Source organism: Spermophilus citellus, assembly GCF_964194105.1.
Source record: "Spermophilus citellus genome assembly, chromosome: 13".
Lineage (NCBI taxonomy): Eukaryota > Metazoa > Chordata > Mammalia > Rodentia > Sciuridae > Spermophilus > Spermophilus citellus.
In genome coordinates, this window is record NC_138193.1 from 10,223,310 (window position 1) to 10,247,677 (window position 24,368).

Here is a 24,368-nt window from a genome sequence, read left to right on the forward strand (position 1 = left end):
GGAGCTGGATTTCTCACTGTCAGAGAATGGACAGAACAGAAAAGGGCAGAAGAGAACACTGTGGTTCTGTACTAAAACTGGAGGCATCAGTAAGAACTCATGGTTTTAGACACAAATAGATGCGTCAGTATATATTGTATATATTTATACACCTTCCTGAAAAGTTTTTTTTCTACTGATTTACTGGTACTGGGACTGAATCCAGGGGCACTTTACCACTAACTATATCCTCAGGCCATTTAATTTTGACATAGGGTCTCACTAAATTGCTTAATGCCTCACTAAATAGCTAAGGCTGGGCTTGAACTTGTGATCCTCCTGCCTCAGCCTCTAGAGTCTCTGGGATTAAAGGTGTCTGCCACCGCACCCAGCTTCTTTTTCTTTCTCTAAGAGGGCCTGGGACAATGACACCCCAACAGCAATAAGTACACGTGGCACACAGATCTCAGCTTCTAAATATTATCCTCCCCTAACGAAGCCCATGTCTTAGAAAAAAGGGTTATTTGCCAGGTATAGTGGTGCAAGCCTATAATCCCAGCAACTCGGGAGGCTGAGGGAGGAGGATCACAAGTTCAAAGCCAGCTTCAGCAACTTAGCAAGGCCTTAATAACTCAGTGAGACCCTGTCTCTAAATAAAATATAAAAAAGAGCTGGGGATATGGCTCAGTGGTTGAGCTCCCCTGGGTTCAATCCCTGGTACCAAAAAGAAGGGGAGGGGGAGAAAGAAAGAAAAGGGTTATTCCAGGGTTGGGGCAGGAAAATTCTAAGATAAGCCTGGAATATCTTTAAGTGCCAGAAAGTAAGGATGTGTTCAGTGAATGATAAATGTACAAATGACATGGAACAGACCCAAGCACATATGATTTTTCAGTTACAATGCAGATGACCGTAAAATAACCAGATAAAAAATGAACTTTAGCCTTTACCTCACAACTTACTTGCATTAGAATGTCAACTAATAAACATTGAAGTAATGATGGACTTTGAAAAAAATCACCCCAGTAAGAACTATTTCAGGCAAGAATCCCAATAGACAAACTACTGAGTGTTTCAAGCAAAACAGGATATTTACATGGTCTCAAAGTATTTATCTGCAAGACAGACACTTAGAGAAGTTACAAAAGAAAAATGAACAAGTAGTATGTTCTTTCTGAGATGCCCTGGGGACACAGACTTTAGTAATATTCTTGCTCAAAATGCAGTCTGAGTCGAACAACAGCAACTCAGTGAGACCCTGTCTCTAAATAAAATACAAAATAGGACTGGGGATGTGGTTCAGCGGTCAAGTGCCCCTGGGTTCAATTCCTGATACCCCATGCCACAAAAAGGAATAATTACACATAACCTATGTATATAAAGAAAGGCACAGAAGGGCTGGAGGGGAAGGGGTTGGAAAGGGATGGGTGATAGTGGTAATTGGGAATTCGAGTCAAGAAAATATGGGAATTCTCCACACTATTTTTGCATCTTTCCTCTAAATTTTTCTCAAAACAAAAGGTAAAAAATTAAATAAAAAATTTTAAGAAGCTTATATTCTTGAACATAGCATAAACCTGATCTTGCAGTTTGCACAGTCCACAACGTGTGCTGGAAACAATTGCTTACTGCAATTTTTGATTCACTTGGGTTTCTGTCTACTATGCTGCCATTATTGTTTTCTATTTTTCCCATCTGTTCTTTATTCCTTTTGTCTTCTTCTAAGATTAGTTTATTAGCTCTTTCTTCTTTTTTATAGTCTTAATGTTTCTTCTAGGTTTATTTTGCATTACCACTATCAAAAAATAACATCACAGCACTTCATGTCACATCAGAACCTTCCGGGTCTCCACCCCCTTCTCCAGTCCTTTGCAGTAACTGCATGACTGTCACACACGCATGTTGTCCTGCAGTTTATAGAATGTTTATAGAATGCCAGAATTATTTGTTTTTAAAAGCCTGTTGTTTAAAATTTTTAATCAGGAAGAATTCCTTCTATGTTTATCCATGCGCTGGCCTCGGTGGTGGTCTCCGTGCTTGCTGGATCCGTCTTCTCACCTGCAATGACTTAATTACCTCCAGCCAGTCCTTTAGTTACAAGTTCTCTTAGCTTTCTCTGGAACTGTCTCCACTTTTGAAAGACCCGTCTGCCGGACGCGGTGCTCTAGGCTGGCAATCTCTCTTTGTGGTACGTTAGAGATGCCCTTACTTGTTTCCAGTTCACTGGTTCTTGGTGAAGAGCAGCCAGCATTTGTCTTATCTTTGGTACTACTTCTGTGGCTTTCTTCCCAGGTGCTTTTCTACCACTGCCTTTCAGGAATTGGAATCCTGGTGTGGCTTCTTTTGTGTTACTCTTGCTTTGGATTTACTGGGGCTCTGTGACAGTCCCCTCACCCCTGAGAACTCAGTGTCACACGTTGGATTGTTCACTGCTGCACCGGGGCTTGCTTGTTCTTTTTCTGGTTATCTTCCTCCCCATGTTTCATATGGATTACCTGTTACTCTGTCCCCTAATTCATTGGGCCTTCTTTTGTAATGTCTAAGCTGCTGTTAATTCTACCCAGTGGCATTTTTATTCCAGAAACCATACTTTTCAACTATGGGGATTTCATTTATTTCTTTTTCTATCATCCATTTCCTTTCATTATGTTCATGTTTTCCTTTTAAATCAAAGAACTCAGAGAAAAGGTGAACAGGGATCACCTTGCTGCCACCAGTGATTCAGGATAAGCCCTGCAGCACAGAGGCTGTGGACAATGACCTCTGCCAAACCCACCTGGAGGTTCTTGCACTGTGGAACTGGTGGGGATGGGAACCCCTTCCCAGTTGCCACCCTACTAAAGCAGAGCCAAGGGGAGGCCACAACAGTCCCTAGCTTGAAGGCCGTGGTTTTCCACCATTCATACCAGGTCTAAGCAGCTTTGGTGAATATTTCTGCATTCATTTTAAGTCCTCTGAACAATATCCAGACTGTGTTTTCACCCCTTCTGGCCATTGATAGGTGACCTGATGGAGGGAGGTTCCCACCTCACAACAGGGCTCCCCGGTAGCCTACTGCACAGCCACCCATTAACCCCATCAAGAAGAGGCTGTGGAGTGGCGGAACCTCGGCCGGGGCACGTTACAACGTGGCTGGCAAGCACAGGTCTTGGCCACCTGGAGCGGCAGGCCTGAGGCACAGCGAGAGAGGGGAGCCAGGGATAGGTGCTGACCTGCCACACCCCAGCAGCCAGGCCCCGGCCCAATGTGCACGCCTGTGCCACACACTGCCACAGCCCCTGTCCCCAACCATCCATGATCTGACAGCCTCAACTGCCAGCTTCCCCATGAGCAGAGGCAAAACTGAAGTGGGACAGACCTGAAAGGAGACTGCAGGGCCCTCAAACACTGGTACTTCCCCAAACCTGAGGAGCAAAAATGTGGACTAACAGTGCTGACCCAAGAGCCCTGTAACACCCTAGACTAGCACACGCAGGGAGCATCCCTGTCTAGTCCCCTCGTGCCCTGCAAGAGCTTGGTCTTTTTTTCCAACTTGAACGAACCCTGCTACTGGACACTCACTCTTCCTCATCTGTGGGTTTCATTCTTCAAATTTGCAAGACAAGAACCCAGAAAGAAGAAATTGACGGTGAGCTGCTGGGGTCTGCTGCCACCCTGGAGGGCAGAGCATGCCATGAAGTGTCACAGCACTGCCAATCTCTGGCTCTGCCCGCTGGACCCTTGGAGCCAAGCCTGGCAGGCATCCGCTAACATTAAAATGGGCTTTCCAGGCTGTATGGGCTGCAGGTTATATGCAGGCTCCAACTGCCTACAGAAGCAGGGAAACTCTGGTTTCACTCACACCATGAGTCCAGAACCACCTACTCTGACATGCTCATTTTTAAGGTGAGAGTACTTCGTTGCTTTTGGAAAATAAGTAAGGTCAACTCACCTATTCAAAGGACCTTACCAATAGCATAACAGAATACAAAGCAATCTATTTCTTTCCTTAAATCACTTTTCCTAAGTTGTCATACCTAATATCAACTTACTGTAGTCTTCAAGATTTATGCAAAGTAGTACCCTCTTTCCACATATGCACTAAAAGTTCCAGAGCAAGAAAACAAATCAAAGTATAAATGCAAATGAAATCTTAAACTTGAACTTTTTCACAAAATTTAAAGCACAATAATCACACTGCAACTGTTAGCAGATTTTATCTGCCATTAAGAAAGGTAAGGAAAAAAGACATAAAGATATCAACACAAGATGGCGGCGGGAAGTGAGTAAGCCGCTCTGTGCTCCGCGCCACCTCGTCAGAAAAGATGAAGTAAAGATCATTAAAGGAGATCTGTCGACAAAAACCCAGCACCCTGTCAAGAAAGGGGCCTAGGTGGAGTGAATCCGCCACTAATCCAGCCAAGGTGGAGGGAGTCCATCACGACCTCAGCGCGAGCAGTAAGGCTGCAGCCCCAGCTGCACGGCTCTATCGGCCCCATCTCCTTCTCCTCTCCACCTCTCCGCCTTGCTTCTCCCCAGCTGTCTCTCCTCCCAAGCTCAGTCTCTAAATCTAGATCTCAATTTCTTTCCCCCACCCCGCCCGCTCTCCCGCGTGTCCGGTACCCGGCTGGCGCGGCCCCGAGACGCCGCCTCCCCTCCCCCAACCCACACCCCCTCCCCGGTGGTTCCGAAGGCCGCTGCTGCCGCCGCCGCCTCCCGCGGAGCACCATAGAGCAGACTCTTCACCGCGCGAATGAGCTGCCGAATTAAATGAAACAGCTGATAAGATGAGTGACAATTTAAAATCCAAGTGATCCGAGAACACGCACTGAGCCCTGATCCGCTGAATTCAAACTCCTGGTCACCTGCTTCCCGCAGACAAACAGCCATGACTCGGCATTAATTCATCCGGCTGAAACAACTGGTCAGCCCTTCTCATCATACGAAGGTAAATGCCTACCGAGCCTTCATAAGTAGTGGCCACAGGTTTGAAACGGGGCTTGGGAGAGAAGGACCCACCCGCTGAATTGGTCGCCCGGCAAAGGGAAACGACGTCATCAGACTGCTGCGGAGGAGATAACTTCGTTGAAACCGGCAGCTAAAGGTGTGTGATCCCACAGCCTTCCCTCTCCACACATCGGGAAAACCTTAAGGGCCCCTCCCAGCTCTCCCGTGAGTGCTACAGCCAGCCCGAGGGAATCAGAGGTGGTGTGGACCCGCCTACCGCTCCCACCAGGGCTGACTGCTGAGGTCTCTTGCACCAGCTACGGGGAAGTGGATACCGGAGGGCAAGTAAAATCCGCTGAGGATTCTCAGCCCCAAGCTCTACAAACTTAAGGTCTGAGGGAATGGCAAACTGGAAGAGTGTACCCAGTCGTTCATGAAAACAGGGCTCCCGGGAGCAGCAGACCTGGCGTGTAGCCAGTATTGTGGTGAGAGGGGCCTGGCTAAAGAAAAAGTGGGAAGTGACTAGACACAAGAGGAGGCCCTAGGCACTCAGGATTGGAGACTCGCCCAGTCTGGGAGGAGCTGCTGCACAGTGATTGGTTCCCGCATATTGACAGGAGAAACTTGACCGGTGGGCACAGCGCCATCTACTGGAAGAGAAGTTAATCAAACTCTAAGAAGGCATTTATTAGGTTTTTTTTTCTTTTTTTTTTTTGATTTGGGTTTTTCATTCATTTTCATTTTTTTCTTTCTTGTTGTTTTATTAATTTTTTTTACAAAATATTTTTTTAATTTTTTTCTACTAATTTTAATTTAAATTTTTTTTTAATTATTATTATTTTATTTTTTTTGTTTTTTTTTGGTGTTAATTTTTTTCTTTTTTAGTTCCTATTTTTTTCTTCTTTAGTCTTTTCATTTTTCTTATCCCCCCTTTCCTTGAATTCTACCTGCCTACTCTCATTCTCTTTAGAGACTTCTTCCCTTCCCTTCAAATACCTTTCCTCCCAAACATCAAATTAATTTACAGGAGTAAACAGTAACTCAGCAGTCAAACAGAACAAGAAGTAAGATTAGCAGCTTCAAAAAACAAGGAAGAAAAGAAGTACAAACAATGCAGGACAGCCTAAATACTCAGGAGGACCTAGAGTCATCAGAAAAATGGTCATATAAAGACCTCAAGGAACACCTTAGACAGATGGAATGGAACCTTAAAGAGGATACAAGACAGCAAATCCAAGCAGTGAAAGAACACATTGAGAATGAACTTCATAAACAGATAAAAGAAGAAGTTAAGCATCTTTATCAGGAGATAGAGATGATAAAAAATAATCAAACAATAATTCTAGAAATGAAGGAAACGATAAACCAAATTAAAAACTCAATTGAGAGTATCACTAACAGAGTGGAGCAAGTAGAAACCAGAACGTCAGATAATGAAGACAAAATATACCATCTTGAAAAGAGTCTAGCCAACTCAGAAAGGCTGGTAAAAAATCACGAGAAAAACATCCAAGAGTTATGGGATAACATGAAGAAACCAAACTTACGAGTCATCAGGATAGAAGAAGGTACAGAGATTCAAACCAAGGGAATGAGAAACCTGCTGAATGAAATAATTACAGAAAACTTTCCAGAAATAAAAAAGGAAACAGATATACAAATTGAAGATGCATACAGGACACCGAGCACACAAAATCACAGTAGACCAACGCCAAGACACATTGTTATGAAGATATCCAATATACAGAACAAAGAGAAAATATTAAAAGCTACAAGAGAAAGGAGACAGATTACATTTAGGGGTAAACCAATACGGTTAACAACGGATTTTTCATCACAGACACTGAAAGCAAGAAGGTCATGGAACAATGTATTTCAAACACTGAAAGACAATGGATGCCAACCAAGAATTCTGTATCCAGCAAAATTAAGCTTCAGGTATGACAACGAAATAAAAATCTTTCATGATAAACAAAAGTTAAAAGAATTTGCAGCCAGAAAACCAGCATTGCAAAGCATTTTGAGCAAAACACTACATGAGGAAGAAATGAAAAACAATAACCAAAACCATCAGTGGGAAGTGCCTCAGTAAAGACAGAGGACGAGGGGAAAGACACTCATGGAGAAACAAACTAAAAAATTTTTTTAAAAAAAGGATAAACAATCAAACATGGATGGAAGTTCAAACCACATATCAATAGTAACTCTGAATGTTAATGGCTTAAACTCTCCAATAAAGCGACATAGGCTGGTATCATGGATTAAAAAAACAAATCCAACAATATGCTGCCTCCAGGAGACACATCTGATTGGAAAAGACATACACAGGCTGAAGGTGAAAGGATGGGAAAAAATATACCACGCACACGGTCCTCGCAAGCATGCAGGGGTGGCCAACCTCATATCGAATAAAATCGACTTCAAGACTAAGTTAATCAAAAGGGATAAAGAAGGTCATTATATACTGTTAAAAGGAACCATACACCAACAAGACATAACAATTATCAATATTTACGCACCAAATAATGGTGCTGCGACATTCATAAAACAAATTCTCCTCAAATTCAAGAATCAAATAGACCACAACACAATAATTATGGGAGACTTCAACACACCTCTCTCACCATTGGATAGATCCTCCAAACAAAAGTTGAATAAAGAAACTATAGAACTCAATACCACAATCAATAACCTAGACTTAACTGACTTATATAGAATATATCAACCATCATCAAATGGATATACTTTTTTCTCAGCAGCACATGGATCCTTCTCAAAAACAGACCATATATTATGCCATAGCGCAACCCTCAGTAAATATAAAGGGGTGGAGATAATACCATGCATTTTATCTGATCATAATGGAATGAAACTGGAAATCAATGATAAAAGAAGGAAGGAAAAATCCTACATCACATGGAAAATGAACAATATATTACTGAATGATCAATGGGTTACAGAAGACATAAAGGAGGAAATCAAAAAATTCTTAGAGATAAACGAAAATACAGACACAACATATCGGAATCTATGGGACACAATGAAAGCAGTTTTAAGAGGAAAATTCATCGCCTGGTGGTCATTCCTCAAAAAAAGAAGAAACCAACAAATAAATGAGCTCACACTCCAACTCAAAGCACTAGAAAAGGAAGAGCAAAACAACAGCAAATGTAGCAGAAGGCAAGAAATAATTAAAATCAGAGCGGAAATCAATGAAATTGAAACAAAAGAAACTATTGAAAAAATTAACAAAACTAAAAGTTGGTTCTTCGAAAAAATAAATAAGATCGACAGACCTTTAGCCATGCTAACAAAGAGAAGAAGAGAGAGAACTCAAATTACTAACATACGGGATGAAAAAGGCAATATCACAACAGATGCTACAGAAATACAGAAGACAATTAGAAATTATCTTGAAAACCTATATTCCAATAAAATAGAGGATAGTGAAGACATCGATAAATTTCTTAAGTCATATGATTTGCCCAGACTGAGTCAGGAGGATACACACAATTTGAACAGACCAATATCAATGGACGAAATTGAAGAAGCCATCAAAAGACTACCAACCAAGAAAAGCCCTGGACCGGATGGGTATACAGCGGAGTTTTACAAAACCTTTAAAGAAGAATTAATACCAATACTTTTCAAGTTATTTCAGGAAATAGAAAAAGAGGGAGCCCTTCCAAATTCATTCTATGAGGCCAACATCACCCTGATCCCGAAACCAGACAAAGACACCTCAAAGAAAGAAAACTACAGACCAATATCTCTAATGAACCTAGATGCAAAAATCCTCAATAAAATTCTGGCGAATCGAATACAAAAACACATCAAAAAAATTGTGCACCATGATCAAGTAGGATTCATCCCTGGGATGCAAGGATGGTTCAACATACGGAAATCAATAAATGTTATTCACCACATCAATAGACTTAAAGATAAGAACCATATGATCATCTCGATAGACGCAGAGAAAGCATTCGACAAAGTACAGCATGCCTTATGTTCAAAACATTAGAAAAACTAGGGATAACAGGAACTTACCTTGACATTGTAAAAGCTATCTATGCTAAGCCTCAGGCTAGCATCATTCTGAATGGACAAAAGTTGAAGGCATTCCCTCTAAAATCCGGAACAAGACAGGGATGCCCTCTATCACCACTTCTATTCAATATAGTTCTCGAAACACTGGCCAGAGCAATTAGACAGACGAAAGAAATTAAAGGCATAAAAATTGGAAAAGAAGAACTTAAATTATCACTATTTGCAGATGACATGATTCTATACCTAGAAGACCCAAAAGGGTCTACAAAGAAACTACTAGAACTAATAAATGAATTCAGCAAAGTGGCAGGATATAAAATCAACACGCATAAATCAAAGGCATTTCTGTATATCAGCGACAAAACTTCTGAAATGGAAATGAGGAAAAACACTCCATTCACAATATCCTCAAAAAAAAAATAAAATATTTGGGAATCAACCTAACAAAAGAAGTGAAAGATTTATACAATGAAAACTACAGAACCCTAAAGAGAGAAGTAGAAGAAGATCTTAGAAGATGGAAAAATATACCCTGTTCATGGATAGGCAGAACTAACATCATCAAAATGGCGATATTACCAAAAGTTCTCTATAGATTTAATGCAATGCCAATCAAAATCCCAACGGCATTTCTTGTAGAAATAGATAAAGCAATCATGAAATTCATATGGAAAAATAAAAGACCCAGAATAGCAAAAGCAATTCTAAGCAGAAAGTGTGAATCAGGCGGTATAGCGATACCAGATTTCAAACTATATTACAGAGCAATAGTGACAAAAACAGCATGGTACTGGTACCAAAACAGGCGGGTGGACCAATGGTATAAAATAGAGGACACAGAGACTAATCCACAAAGTTACAACTATCTTATATTTGATAAGGGGGCTATAAGCATGCAATGGAGGAAGGATAGCATCTTCAACAAATGGTGTTGGGAAAACTGGAAATCCATATGCAACAAAATGAAACTGAATCCCTTTCTCTCGCCATGCACAAAAGTTAACTCAAAATGGATCAAGGAGCTTGATATCAAATCAGAAACTCTGCGTCTGATAGAAGAAAAAGTTGGCTCCGATCTACAGATTGTGGGGTCGGGCTCCAAATTCCTTAATAGGACACCCATAGCACAAGAGTTAACAACTAGAATCAACAAATGGGACTTAATTAAACTTAAAAGTTTTTTCTCAGCAAAAGAAACAATAAGAGAGGTAAATAGGGAGCCTACATCCTGGGAACAAATTTTTACGCCTCACACTTCAGATAGAGCCCTAATATCCAGAGTATACAAAGAACTCAAAAAATTAGACAATAAGATAACAAATAACCCAATCGACAAATGGGCCAAGGACCTGAACAGACACTTCTCAGAGGAGGATATACAATCAATCAACAAGTACATGAAAAAATGCTCTCCATCTCTAGCAGTCAGAGAAATGCAAATCAAAACCACCCTAAGATACCATCTCACTCCAGTAAGATTGGCAGCCACTATGAAGTCAAACAACAACAAGTGCTGGCGAGGATGTGGAGAAAAGGGTACTCTTGTACATTGCTGGTGGGACTGCAAATTGGTGCGGCCAATTTGGAAAGCAGTTTGGAGATTCCTGGGAAAGCTGGGAATGGAACCACCATTTGACCCTGCTATTGCCCTTCTTGGACTATTCCCTGAAGACCTTAAAAGAGCATGCTACAGGGATACTGCCACATCGATGTTCATAGCAGCACAATTCACAATAGCTAGACTGTGGAACCAACCCAGATGCCCTTCAATAGATGAATGGATAAAAAAATGTGGCATCTATACACAATGGAGTACTATGCAGCAATAAAAAATGACAAAATCATAGAATTTGCAGGGAAATGGATGGCACTAGAGCAGATTATGCTTAGTGAAGCAAGCCAATCCCTAAAAAACAAATACCAAATGTCTTCTTTGATATAATGAGAGCAACTATGAACAGAGCAGGGAGGAAGAGTAGGAAGAAAAGATTAACATTAAACAGAGACATGAGATAGGAGGGAAAGGGAGAGAAAAGGGAAATTGCATGGAAATGAAGGGAGACCCTCATTGCTAAACAAAATTACATATAAGAGGTTGTGAGGGGAATGGGAAAATAAACAAAGAGAGAAATGAATTACAGTAGATGGGGTAGAGAGAGAAGTTGGGAGGGGAGGGGAGGGGGGATAGTAGGGGTTAGGAAAGGTAGCAGAATAGAACAATTACTAATAGCGCATTATGTAAAATTGTGGATGTGTAACCGACGTGATTCTGCAATCTGCATTTGGGGTAAAATTGGGGGTTCATAACCCACTTCAATCTAATGTATGAAATATGATATGTCAAGAGCTTTGTAATGTTGTGAACAACCAATAAAAAAATTTAAAAAAAAAAAAAGAAAGGTAAGGCCAAATTTTGGATCCAAGTGCAATCTTCTAGATGCTTGATTGTAGACAATAGAAAGGGTTGCATTCAATAATAAGCAAATTATCAAGTTAAGTTAAAGGAAACCTTAGCCACTATAACTTGAAAAGTATTCTCCAACCCATGATTTCTGGCTTATTTTCCAGGTTATGAGAGAAACTACAAAATGTAAAGATTAGAAAAACGTGGTTCTTGAGAGTACTGACTAGTTGCGTATACATGTACACACACACACATACATATGCATGCTTTTTCTCAAGGCCACAGAGCTGACGAACAGAAAACTTGGGTGTTGTGATTCCTAATCTCCCACCAAGGGTTCCACAAGCTTTAAAAAAGACCATCCATAGCTGGGCATGGTGGCACAAGCCTGTAATCCCAGCAACTTGGGAGGCTGAGGCAGGAGGATTTCAAATTCAAGGCCAACCATAGCAATTTAGCAAGACCCTGTCTCAATTTTTTTTTTTCTTTTTAAAGGCTGGGGGTGTAAAGTGTCCCTGGATTCAAACCTTGTTGCCTCTCCTACCCCTAAAAGAGAGGCTGTCCTTAAAGGGTGACCTCATGTGACAAAAAATTACGTTGGTACTAGTACCTATTATAGTATTTTGGCATTTAACTCAAAAACAGATGGAGTGTTATATACACATCCTCCACCATTATATCATGCAGCCAGCCAGCACCTTTTAAAACAAAATTTTCATGAAGTTGATAAACCTATTCCTTTTTTTTTTTTTTTTATTAGAAAGGGTGATTCAAAAGAGAGAAGCACAAAAAAAAAAAAAAGAAAAGAAAAAAAAAAACACCCTGGAATATTCTGTTATTCATGGTATTTACTACTGTGTCCTGAGCTTGCAAAAGCAGCAAGTCTTTCCTTTGCAGAATGTCCTGGAGGCTCTTGAAGCCAGGCTCACCTGCAAAGCTGACGGCGAGGTTAACAAAGGGTAGGGAGCCTGGCATCGCTGCCATCCATACAATCTACTACTACCTAGGGGTCATCTGTCAGCCACGCTTTTCATGATACAGATCCCGGGGGGCAGGTTAAGAATGAGAGCTGTGACTCATATGAGACAGGATGGGGCTGAACCTGCACCAGGGGTGCAGCGCATGGACTAGACAACTGGGGACACGGGAAGTGGGAGTCGGCGCAGAAACAACAGAGGTCAAAAAGCCAAAGCGTCCACCTCAGCACCTCTGCCACGCTGGTGTGCTCTGGAAAAAGACGAGCAGAGGAGTCTGGTCCAGAAGCGAAGAGGCCAGCCTTGCCCTTTGCCGTGACTGGACGACAACACTGAGCACGTGCACTGTAGGTGCAGCGCCCACCTCCCCAGCTAACCCTCCAGGCTTACAGCATCAGACCAGGGAAATGGAGTCTTCAAATGAGTCGTGTCCCTTCTTTCACTAAGTGGGCTGCACTTTGTCACTTTCTCATTGCATGCTCTATGACCACGTCGGAAGTGCCACCTCCACTATCCTCTAAGCCCCCTGAAGAGGGGGACATCTGTAACTCCAGCGCGTGAGCGACCCTTCCTGCACTGGAAAGCAGGCTGTGTACACCTCACCTCTCCCATGCTGCCCTATTGCTGTTCTCAACCATGACGACTCCTTCCACGCCTCAAGGGCCTTTTTCCGTCTCCTTCAGAGCCTTCCCCCCCCAATTCCTACTGCTGCTATGTCCCTCTTTCCAAACACTGGCTAGGAGAGGAAACACAGTGAGCACTGGAAGGTTCCACATCAACAAGAAACTAAACAGAGGACTGTCAAGCAGAAGGCATCATTCTCATGACAACCTGGCCTCTCTAACTTGGGCGTATCTCTTGCTTCTCAGAGTCTCGGCTCCTGATTGAACAAGACGATCTGTTAGGGTCTCCATAATTGGAATCATCCCTGACTGTATGTAGACTTCATCTTAGTCAAATGTTCAAACTCAAGTCCAAACTCTGACACTTCCAAAGAATACCTTATTTTTGAACTAAAAAATAAAAAATAAATAAAGCTTACAATGCCTGTTGTTACGCAATTAGACATATTTCATGTTGATATTTTAATTTCATGTTCTATTTTACGTATACATTTTCACTAAATCATTATTTAGATGAGAGCTCTGGCAGGGTTTAGACTGTACAGCACTGTGCCACATGGAAAAGAAGCTGGCTAATCTCGTCCAGTGTAAAAGCTACATTCTGATTATCCTGCGCCCGGCGAATGTGGATACTATCCCAGGTGTTTTAAAATGACCTACTAAGAGTAATCCTAAACATAATGCTTTGGTGTTTAGTTGGTTGATAGAGACAAACAAACAAAAAAAAATCTGAATTTGGACTCACATGCTACTGTGGAAAGAACTGTATCCCTCCAAAAGTCATATGTTGAACGCCTTTTGTTACCTTAGCACCCCACAGTGATGGTATTTGGAGACAGGGCCTTTGAGAGGTGATTAGATTCAGATGAGGTCATGAGGGTGAGGTCTTTTTGATGGGGAGTGCCCTTATAAGAAGAGACCTCAGAGAGCTATGTGTGTGTCTGTATGTCCCTCTGTAGCCTCTCTCCTATGAAGGCCTGACTTTAACCCTTGCAAGCTGACATTATTGGCCAACCAATGGCATATGACAGAAGTAACATTATGCGGCTTCTGAGATTATGCCACAAAAGGCAATAGCTTCCATTGGTTCTCTCTGGAACATTCACTCTTAGAATCCAGCTACCATGCTGACAGGAAGCCCAAACTAATCTACATGAATAGACCACACAGAGGTACTTCAGGTGACAGCCGTCTGAGTCCCAGATAATAATCCAGCAGCAACATGTGAGTGACCAGGCCTCCAGCCCCATTACTGAGTCATTCCCAGGTACGGAGCTTGCCCAGCCAAGGCCCCAGATCTTCATGATGCAGAGATAAACTGTCTTAGCCAAACCCACTTGAGTCCCCGACTTTATACCACTTAGCTTAGGGGCAGTTTGGTAGACAGCTGGAGACAGCAGATAAGTGAAACTTGAGGCAAACTCCTTATTATACTGGGAAAATACCTGAAGCCCCGACTTTGACCATGGGTGAATAACATCATCTTCATTAATGTAAATCATCTTGATTCTATAGCTAATTTCCTATTAGAATAAAGGATCAAGGAAGAAGCATAAAACAAGAGGTACGCTTTTCTCTCTAGACGTTGGCTCGAGATGTGTTGAGCTCTTGAGTTGTTAGATGGTCCAAAAAAAAAAAGAGTCATCAGACTAGACACACAATGATTTGGTGACAATACACCCTAGTGCCAAAAATATCTGGGCAAGGTTCACAGGCGGGCAGGCCCCACCAGGGCACCTGCATGAGAGAGAAGGGCAGACAGAGCAAGAGGAAAGGGGCCATGTTGTTGCAGAGATGGGTGAAAACAACTGAAACAGTGACTACTGAAGGGTTTTCATTATTTCTGAATGCTGACTGTCCTACTTGCAATCTGAATATTTGACACTCTCTCCAAACAGCATTCTTCGTTGATGCACCCTGCACTCTGCTGCTTGAAGGACACTCACATAGGCTGGTGAAGCACCAAGGCCTGTGAAGGGAAATTCTTCGCTGCTCTTGCTGAATGGAAAATGCAACTACAGTGGACAGCAAGGGCAGGGACATCCTATGTGCCTCAACCACTTTGACAGTTAAGTGCCCGATTTCATCAGATAATTTATTGATAATTCTTAAATTTCTTTGTTCTCATCTCAAGAATAAATATGCTGACAGAGTAAAACCTCCTAAAAACACATGCTGTAAAATAATAATAATTAAACCTGAAATTGGCTCCATATCTGAGAAGCCACTGATAGCGCTGTCAGCATTCCAACTGTTACTCAAGGGCACTCACTATGACAGGTACTGGGGACTTGGCCAGTTGTTCCTGGCCAACAGGAACTGCAACTATGCCATTATGCTGAGTCTTCTAAGTCAAACTCCTTTAAATCTGTGGCTCCCTGGGGAAATGATCAGTAACAGCTGGAGTGCCCATAAAAGGGCTGCTGGAGGGACCGGTTATCTAACTCAAAGAAAGCTCCCTGTCCCCTTGGCACCAGCAGCAGGCTGTCACTGCATATGGAAGGGGAATCAGGTCAGCATCTTCCTTTTATCCTTTTTCAAAGGGATGTAAAAAGGTTCCAAAAAATTTTGGGGTAGGGAGGTAGGAAAGCTATCTTCAAATTCACATGCATGAGTGTCTTTTCCTAATACCTGAGGTAAGACAGACCCTGCTATCACAGGGGCCATGTTTAAAAGGGGCTTCTTTGAGTCACAGGATTGAGTCCCTAGCTCCGAGCTTCTCCTCCAGGGGTCTGAAAGCAGCCCCTGCTACGTGAAAGTAGCAACAGTTAGTCCATAAAGGGTAGGGATAGTTCGGAATGTCCCCAAAAGTCCTATGTGTCCCCAGGGAGGCACCACTGGCAGGTGGTGAAACCCCTAAGAGGTGGGACCTGACAGATGGTCTTCAGGTCACTGGGGACGTTTGTGGGGCCTCAGCCCCCTCCCTGTCTCTTTGCTCCCATGCACTCCTGCCATGGTGCACGCCTTGCCACAGGCCCAAGGCACAGGGCCAACCAATCATGGACTTAAACACCCACAACTAGGAGTCCAGCAGACCTTTTCTCTCTACAAGCTGATTGCCTCAGATACTGGCTAAAGTAACAGAAGTTATCACAGGAGGTATGCCACACAATTGTATCACATGTAAATTCAGATTTAAACTTGTTTTTTCGATATACAATACTTAGAAATCATAATATAATGTGATTTTTAATTTGCTATTCCCTGTACACCAAAAGTAGGAGGAAAAAATGAAGGGGAGAACTGGAGGAATCCCCCAGAAAGAACGAAAAGTGTTAATATCTTACTAAATACACAAGTCTTACCTTTTCTGTTGATATGAACTGAGTCCAAGTGTTGTCTCAGTCTGTAAAAAGAAGAAAATAATGATGAAAATACTAAAACCACATTGTTCCATTATAGACACATGGAACATCCAAAATATTTTATTGTACCTTCAACTTTAATGTTACCCATTTGAATTTTCAGGTTAAGCCTGATCCCAAGGTCATATGAAATGACTGATCACACTATGTAATTCAAATGAGAATAATTTAGATAAATTTAAACACATGCAAATAAAATACTGTGACTGACAAATAATACAAATCCTATAAAAATAGTCCCCTTTACAATCAGCCTGAATGAGGCCTTGTGTCTTTCCCTGTTCACCTGCCACCACCCATGTGCTAGGTACTGGTGTCTGATGGTCTCTGCCATTGCAGAGCTCAAGGCAGAGCAGGATTGGGAGGGAGACAGTCACTTACACACTAAATATGTATTTACACATTGAAGAAGGTTCATGAAAATATCAAGACAGGCTGCTGTGAAAGGGAGAAAACGGGCAGTGTACTTAAATATGTTATGGAAAGCTCATCTAAATAACTAAGATGTACACTAAAATCTATCTGAACATGGAAATAGCACAGGTTGGGGTAGAAGAAAGCAGGTGCAAAGGCCCTGTGAAAGAAAAGAGCTCTGTATGTTCAAGAAACAGCAGGTGTACCTGCCTCTCTTTGAGAGAAGGGAAAGAATTAAAGAAAATAAGGTTGGAGGGCTAAGCAGGAGCCAGGTCATGTTGTATGTTGTTAAGAAGCCATAGTGTTAAGAAGTTCAGGTTATGCTATACTCTAAATGCAATACAAGGAGGAGGACCAGACAGACCAACAGTCATGGACTATGTTCTAAAGACATGACTCTGGCTGTAGCGTGGAGCCAGATTAGAGGAGACACGAAGGAGCTGGGAAGCTGAAGGCAGCTGCTACAGTTCAGGTAACAAAGGGCATGAAGATCTCCACGGCGCAGGAGAAAATGCCCACACTCGGGCCCCCAGCAGTAAGTGCACTTGTCCCAGGAGTTTAGCTGCTTTGTTCTAACTAGGAAAAGCACCAGAAGTATAGCACCATTTCCCCCACTGACATGTACATTATTTTGAAATGGTATGCTGGCGAATGAATATGGGGAAGGTATGGCAAATATGGGGAGATGTCCCTTTTGAAAGCATATGCTAGGTAAAGTGTAAGATGTCTGCGATTTTCTTTAAAATGTTGCAAAAATAAAAATCTGTGTGCATGCATGTGTGTATAGCTAAAGCAATTATGGTAAAATGTTAATTTTAGAGTTTGTCTGGTAGGTGAAGGTGTATTCAGTGGATTCTTCTATTTTTTTGTACTTAAAGAAAAATTTCTGAGTGTCTGCGTTTGAAGATGGTGAAGAATGGTCCTAAGTCTGTGCTGTTCGTGTGTCTGGGTAACATTTGTCAGTTACCCATTGCAGAAGCAATTTCAGAAAACTTGTAACTGATCAAAACAATTTAGACAACTGGAGGACAGACAGTGCAGCCACGTCCACCTATGAAGTGGGGAACCCCTGACTACCATGGCAGAGCTGCATGAGGAAGCACGGCATCCCCATAAACGACATTGCCCGGCAGGTGACCAAAGAAGATTTGGTCACATTCATCTAGATACTGTGTATGGATGAAAGCAACCTGAGAGATTTGAATAGAAAAAATAATCAAGTTAAAAACTGCAAAGCTAAAATTGAACTGCTGGGAAGCTATGATCCACAGAAACAACTCATTCTGAAGATCTCTATTACGGGAACGACGCTGACTCTGAGGTGGTATACCAGCAGTGTCTTAGGTGCTGCAAAGCCTTCTTGGAGAAGGCCCACTAGGATCACGGTGGGTGCAGTGAGAGTTCTTTAAACTAATGGAGCCTCCACTTTGCCCTGATTACAGGCTAGTGGAGTGAGCACAGAGAGAGAAATAGCACCATACCACCAAGCACACACACCCGAAGGCCCAGGTTAGCCTCAGGGCCCAGTGAGGATGGAGGGCCTGGTCTCCCTGCAGTGATTGTTTGTGGCTGGCCAATGCCCACAGGGCACCCGTGCTCATCTGCGTATCCAGAGCCATAGTGACCCTGTCCCCAGCAGCTCTCCATGGCTGCAGCAAGTGTTTTAGCTCACACACGCACAGTGCACATGATAGGAGACAGACCGGAGGGATTGATCTTTAGCACCTTTAGTATTTGTTGTTTTTGTCTGATTTATTTCACAAGGTCAACTTATTTGCTCTCATTTGAGCCACTTTGTGCCCAAAACTTTATTAGGACACTTTTATGCATGTATCCTATGGTTGGTTGAGGGGTGTGTTTGCACAGGTAACCAAATGTAAATTAGCTTAGGTGTGAAAAAATAATTTAAGCAATCAGTTATATTGGTGTTCTTAAATATTGATATGTTAATAAATATTTCATGAGTATTTAATAAAGCTATAGGTAAATATAGGTAATTTCACTATAATCTCAAATTCACATGGATATATGCCAGAAAGATTGTTTTCAAAATAAACTTGGGAGTTATAAAAATGCAACAGATTAAAAAAAAAGAAGAAAAATTTCTTTATCTTTTATATGAAAATCATACCCATTCCCCAAGGCATGGAAAAAAATCTGCAAATCACCTATGTGATAATATGTAGAATATATAAAGAATATCTACAATCTGACAAGGGGAAAAAAAACTTGATTAAAAAATGGGCAAAGAACTCATTAGACATTTTTCCAAAGGAGATTTTCAAGTGGCTTGGAGGCCCATGGAAAAATTATCAACATCACTAATCATCAGGGAAATACAAGTCAAAGTCATGATCAATACCACCACACAGCTATCAGAATGGCTATTATTTAAATAAAAATTTTAAAAAATAAGTGTTGGCAAGGATGCAGAAAACTCAGAATCCTGCAAGTGGTGATATAAAATAGTATAGTCACCATGGCAATCCCACTTGTGGGTAGACAGCCTCCAAGAAACTGAAAACAGGGGCTCCCAGAGAGGCTGGACGGACCATGTTCACAGCGGCACCATTCACAGCAGTGAAAGGGTACAGGGCAGAACAACCAAAGGGCCCCGCAACAGATGAATGGGGCAACAAAATGTAGCTTTTATATGCAGTGAAGTTACTCAGGCTTCAAAAAGATCGATGCTACGACAGTGAATGAACCTTGATTATTAACTCTATGCTACGCTAGGGAAATAAGCCACTCACAAAAAGGCAAATCCTGAACAATTCCACTTACATGATGAGGTACTCAAAGGTGGTCAAATTCACAGATAGAAAGCAAAGTCAAGGTTCCCGGGGACGAGAGAAGATCTATGGTTTGATAGGTAAAGAGTTTCGGTCTGAAGCTGAATGGTAGTGGTGGATGCTCAACAATGAGGATGTACTTAAAGCTGCTGAACTGTACATTTTAAAATGGTAAAAATGCACTTTTTTTCTTTGTTTGCCAGGCATGGTGGTACATGTTTGTAACTCCAGCTGAGGCAGGATGATCAAAAGTTCAAGGCCAGCCCAGGCAACAAAGCAAGCCCATGTTACTCCACACCACATCCTCAAATGAATTTCAGAGAAATCAGTTCCAAGTGTAAAAATTAAAATTATGCAGCTTCACCAGGAAAACAAAGAAGATTGCCTATTCAACTTTGAAACAGTCAAAAATTTAATGAACAAAAAAAAAAACCAGCCATAAAAAGGGACTAGATTTCATCAAAATTAAAAATATACACTCACCAAAAGATGCTAATAAAAATGAAAAGAGAAACTGCACAATGAGATAAAATAATTGCAAATCACACATCTGAAGAAACTTGTATCCTGAACAGACGAAAGCCTCAAGAGGCTGAGGCAGGAGACACCAAGTCTGAAGCCAGGCTTCTGGCCTCAAAATAAAATAAAAGAACTGGAGATGGAGCTCAGTGGTAGAGCACTTGCCGAGCACATGTGAGGCACTGGGTTCAATCCTCAGCACCACATAAAAATAAATAAATAAAATAAAGATATTGTCTCAATCTATAACTTAAAAACAAAACAAAAAACCACCAAACCAAAATAGAAACAAGCAACAACAAAACCTGAATAATAACAATCCAATATTTTACAATGGACAATTACACAAATGTTAACAAAGCACATGAAAAAATGTTCTTATCAATTAGTAAGGAAAAGCGAAATTAAAATTGTATGAGAGACTACACTTCTGTTACAACAATGATGCCCAGGACTGGCAAGATAAAGAACAACTGGAACTCTCATTCCCTGCTGAAGATGCCAAATAGAACCACCAGCTTAGAAAAAGCCTGGCAATTTCTTACAAAGTGAAGCATATGCCTACCCTATGATCCAGCCATTCCCCTCCCAAATACACGCCCAGGAGAAATAGAAGCATTCGTTCATACAAATACGTGTATGTGAGTGTTTGCAGTGGCTTTACCTGTGGTAGCTCAATACTGGAACAAGCCAAATATCCATCAACACGAGGCATGGCACAGCCACACCATGGAATACACCTACCTCAAGCACTAAAAAGAATGACTTGCCGACACACACAAGATGGCTGAACCTCAAAATAACTATGGTGAATGAAAGAACACAGATCCTCACAAAGGTACATCCTTGTATGATCCCCTTTTAAAATGTAATTGAGGGTGATGCAACAGGCCAGTGTCAGATGGAGAGTGGGGGTGGGAGTATCTTCCGTGCACAAGGAGGCTTTGGTGGCAGTGGTTTTGTCCACTATCTTGACTGCCACGATAGATTCTCGGATGTAAAAGTGGATCAGATTTTTCACACTGTACAATTTAAATGTGCATTTACTGTAGGTCATCACATATCAGTAGAGGGATGGAAGAATTCTAGATCATCAGGAGCTGTGCTTCCCAGTCGCACGTGACAGAAGAGCAACTTGGGAGGTCCACCACCCAGGTGCATTTTCGAGGGGGGGGGGGACCAGCATGAACACAACCTGGCCCAGGAAACCTCGTGATGAAGAACCACAGCTGAAGAAGCTGTCTTCTGAAAAAGAGGCAGACATCAAGACAAAGGAACTGGCTACAGCGTGAGAAAGCGGGAAAGTAAATGCTGTTTGAAGAATAAGCCACAGAAAAATCATCTTTTTGCTATAACAAAAAAGAATAGAAATCTTAGGACCAGCAGCAGGCCCTCAATGCTGAGAGAAAGGAGAAGATCACTTTTTGTTTCTGAAGGAATTTGAAAAGTAAGCCCTCTACATATCTTACAAGTCCATCTTAGAGTTGGGCCCCTAGAGTAAGACAGGAGGAAAAAAACGTAAAGCCAACAACAACAAAAAAACAAAGAAAGTGTCGAAATTCAATGGGTAAGATTAAACACATCTTTAATAAGATGAAATGAAAACTAAAGTACATATTTTAAAAAGACAAAAGGATCAAGGCAAAAAATTAAAACCCCGCTAAAAACATTTAATTCAAAAGTCAAACAATGAGCAAACAGAGAAAATGTCATTTAAAAGGATAAAGGCAAACAAAAAAGGGTTACAACCTTAATAACTTTTCAATGAAAAGATCTGAAATGTAAAAATCTTATAAATCAACTGTGAAAAGACAAAAATGAGAAAAAGTGTTATGACTGAAATGTGAGCAAAGAGCAAGAACAGGTAATTCACTGAAGAAAAAAAAAAATGATCAATAACCACACAGAAAAGACAACTACCTCATTAAACTTCAAAGAAATCCCTACAATACAATGAAATTCCACATGGCAGGGACCTCTGAACTTTGTGAATTCACACCCAGAGACAAGGGCAGACCAGGAGTGCTCTGTGCCCTTGAAAATGCCTGTGCCTGGTATTCTGGACCTCCTATGAACCATGACACACAGTGGTTCATGAGATGCTTCACCAAATCAAAGAAACCTGGAGTCAGCAACCTCGACTGCCGCAAAGGATCTTTTCACTGTGTCTAATCCAGAATATATGATCAGAAACTTGTGAAACCACAATTCAGACTCCACACACTTACGGAATCCAGCCTTCCCTCCTTCATCACAAGGCTGCAGATTCCAGACCAATCTGAGCACAGCCTCTCTCAGAAAGGGATGCAAACAGGGTTAGCTGCAGGAAAATGGACTATGCTTCCACTCAAACAGACCAGCCTCTGCAGAAGCTGTGTGTGAAATGCCCTTAAATACCACTAACAAATGTTGCATTCCTGTAACTCAGTGGTTCTCATCTGAAGGCAGCTTTGTCTGTCAGGAGGCATTTGGTAATTTCTTGGGGCATTTCTGATTGTCAAAAATCAGGGGGGCTACTAGCATCGAATGGACAGGGTTCAGGGATGCTGATAAACACCCTACAATGTACAGGACAGTTTCCCCTCCATCCCCCAATCAACAATTTACCTGGGCCAACATGTATAGTACTGCCAAGACTAAAAAACACTATAATCTGAATTTTATAGAGATGCCAATAATTTTTATTTTTATTAGTAATAATATCTCCTTGCATTATAAATTCAAGGCCCATGATTATCACTCCAATTGTGTCTCTATTCTCTAGAGATTTGTTCAGTATTCTATTTTACAGGTAAGAAATTAAGCCTCTGAAGATTTCATATCACCAATCCAGGATTCAAACAATCAAAGTCAGAATTCAAATTCTATCACCTGGTCTATTACTGCATTCATATGATGCATACATATGCATAAATGTTATTGCATACAGACGTTGATAAGACTGTATATACCAATACTGACTTCTTTTAGCTCACACTAAGAAGTTGGCCACATTCTTGCTGTTAAATTATAATGCAACCAACTCCTATACTGCATTATTGTTAAACAGACAATTTAATTCTGTAAGAAAAAAAATTCAACTAAATACAGTTTATTAGAGAATTAGGTACGTATCAGTTGTGTATCAGGCCCTGGATGCTTACAGATAAGACAAGGCCTGTCTTGAGTTTCTTGATGGCAGGGCATTGACCCACTCCGGGGGCACCAGGAGGCCATGCTGGGCACCATGTGAGTATCCCACACTGCACAGCTTTCCCTTGGAATATGCTGGAGGGGAGGAGCCATATTTCCCTGCAGGTGATCAGAGTATGCTTCTTTTTCACTGTCACATATAAAGTTACATACTTCCTTCCTTCCCCATTCCGTTCCCCACTGGGACAGGGTAGAACATAAGATCCTCTTTTGAGGACCTCAAAATGTGCCCTTGGTTCTGATCAACCCAACTTTCCCATAAGACTCTCTGTAAATAATCTCATTTTATTGAAAATGGATAAAATATCTGTGAGATAGTTTCAAGAATTTTTAACTCACAGAGCGGGGGTGGGGGGGTGTCTTTCCTTTTTTCATTGCTCTGCTTCCCGTGCTTGCCCATGTGCATGTATTTGTAATGTAAACTGAGATGACTGTAGATTCACACATAGTTGTAAGAAAGAATGGGGGAAAGCACATTTAACTCAACCCCCGCCACCACCACCACCACCACCCCACCCCCCCGCCAACATAACATTCTGCAAAATTCCAACATAGTGTCAGATCCAGGGCACTCATCTGGATCAGACTCCCCTATCTTGTCCATCTCCCTAGTTTTGCTTATACTCATTTGTGCTTGAACTGGTACTTAGTTCTACAGAATTTTCAGAGCTGGGTAGACACCCCACAGTCAAGATCCAGAAGAACTGCAGCACACAGTGGCTGCATATACTGCTGTTTTACAGACACACCCAACTCCCTCCTTCCCCTCCCTCAAGTCCCAGGGCCACTACTCTGCTATTCATGTGGCAAGTTTTGCCAAGTCCAAACCACCATATAAATGTAATCATTAGTGTACAACTTTTTGGGATTGTCTCTTTTCCCCTGGCCTAATTCTCTAGAGATTTGTTCAGGTTCTTGTGCTTATCAATAGTTCCTTTCTATTGCTAAGAAATATTCCATTAGTGTGGCTTTACAGTTTGTTTAACCACTCGCCTACTGAAACACATCCAGGTTGTTTCCAATTTCTGGCCATTATAAATAGAGCTCTGGTAAACATTTACATACAAGTCTCAGTGCAAACAAATTTTCATTTCCCTGGGAGAATGGCCAAGAGTGCAACTGCTGGCTTGTGTGTA

At 41.6% G+C, this 24,368-nt stretch overlaps 1 protein-coding gene and 1 pseudogene across 5 annotated transcripts in view; one reads left to right on the forward strand and one right to left on the reverse strand.

The window, feature by feature from the left end:
- Positions 1 to 24,368, reverse strand: part of TMEM131 (transmembrane protein 131) — a 167,026-nt gene that overhangs the window by 92,571 nt on the left and 50,087 nt on the right. For all 4 annotated transcript variants that reach the window (XM_081265187.1, XM_081265189.1, XM_081265186.1 and 1 more), the window contains exon 3: positions 16,256 to 16,296. In XM_081265187.1, the coding sequence (XP_081121313.1) occupies positions 16,256 to 16,296 (41 nt within the window). The remainder of the gene's footprint in view (positions 1 to 16,255; positions 16,297 to 24,368) is intronic.
- On the forward strand, positions 17,624 to 18,107 carry LOC308632837 (low molecular weight phosphotyrosine protein phosphatase-like; annotated as a pseudogene). The gene has a single exon. The product of its transcript is annotated as a low molecular weight phosphotyrosine protein phosphatase-like (transcript).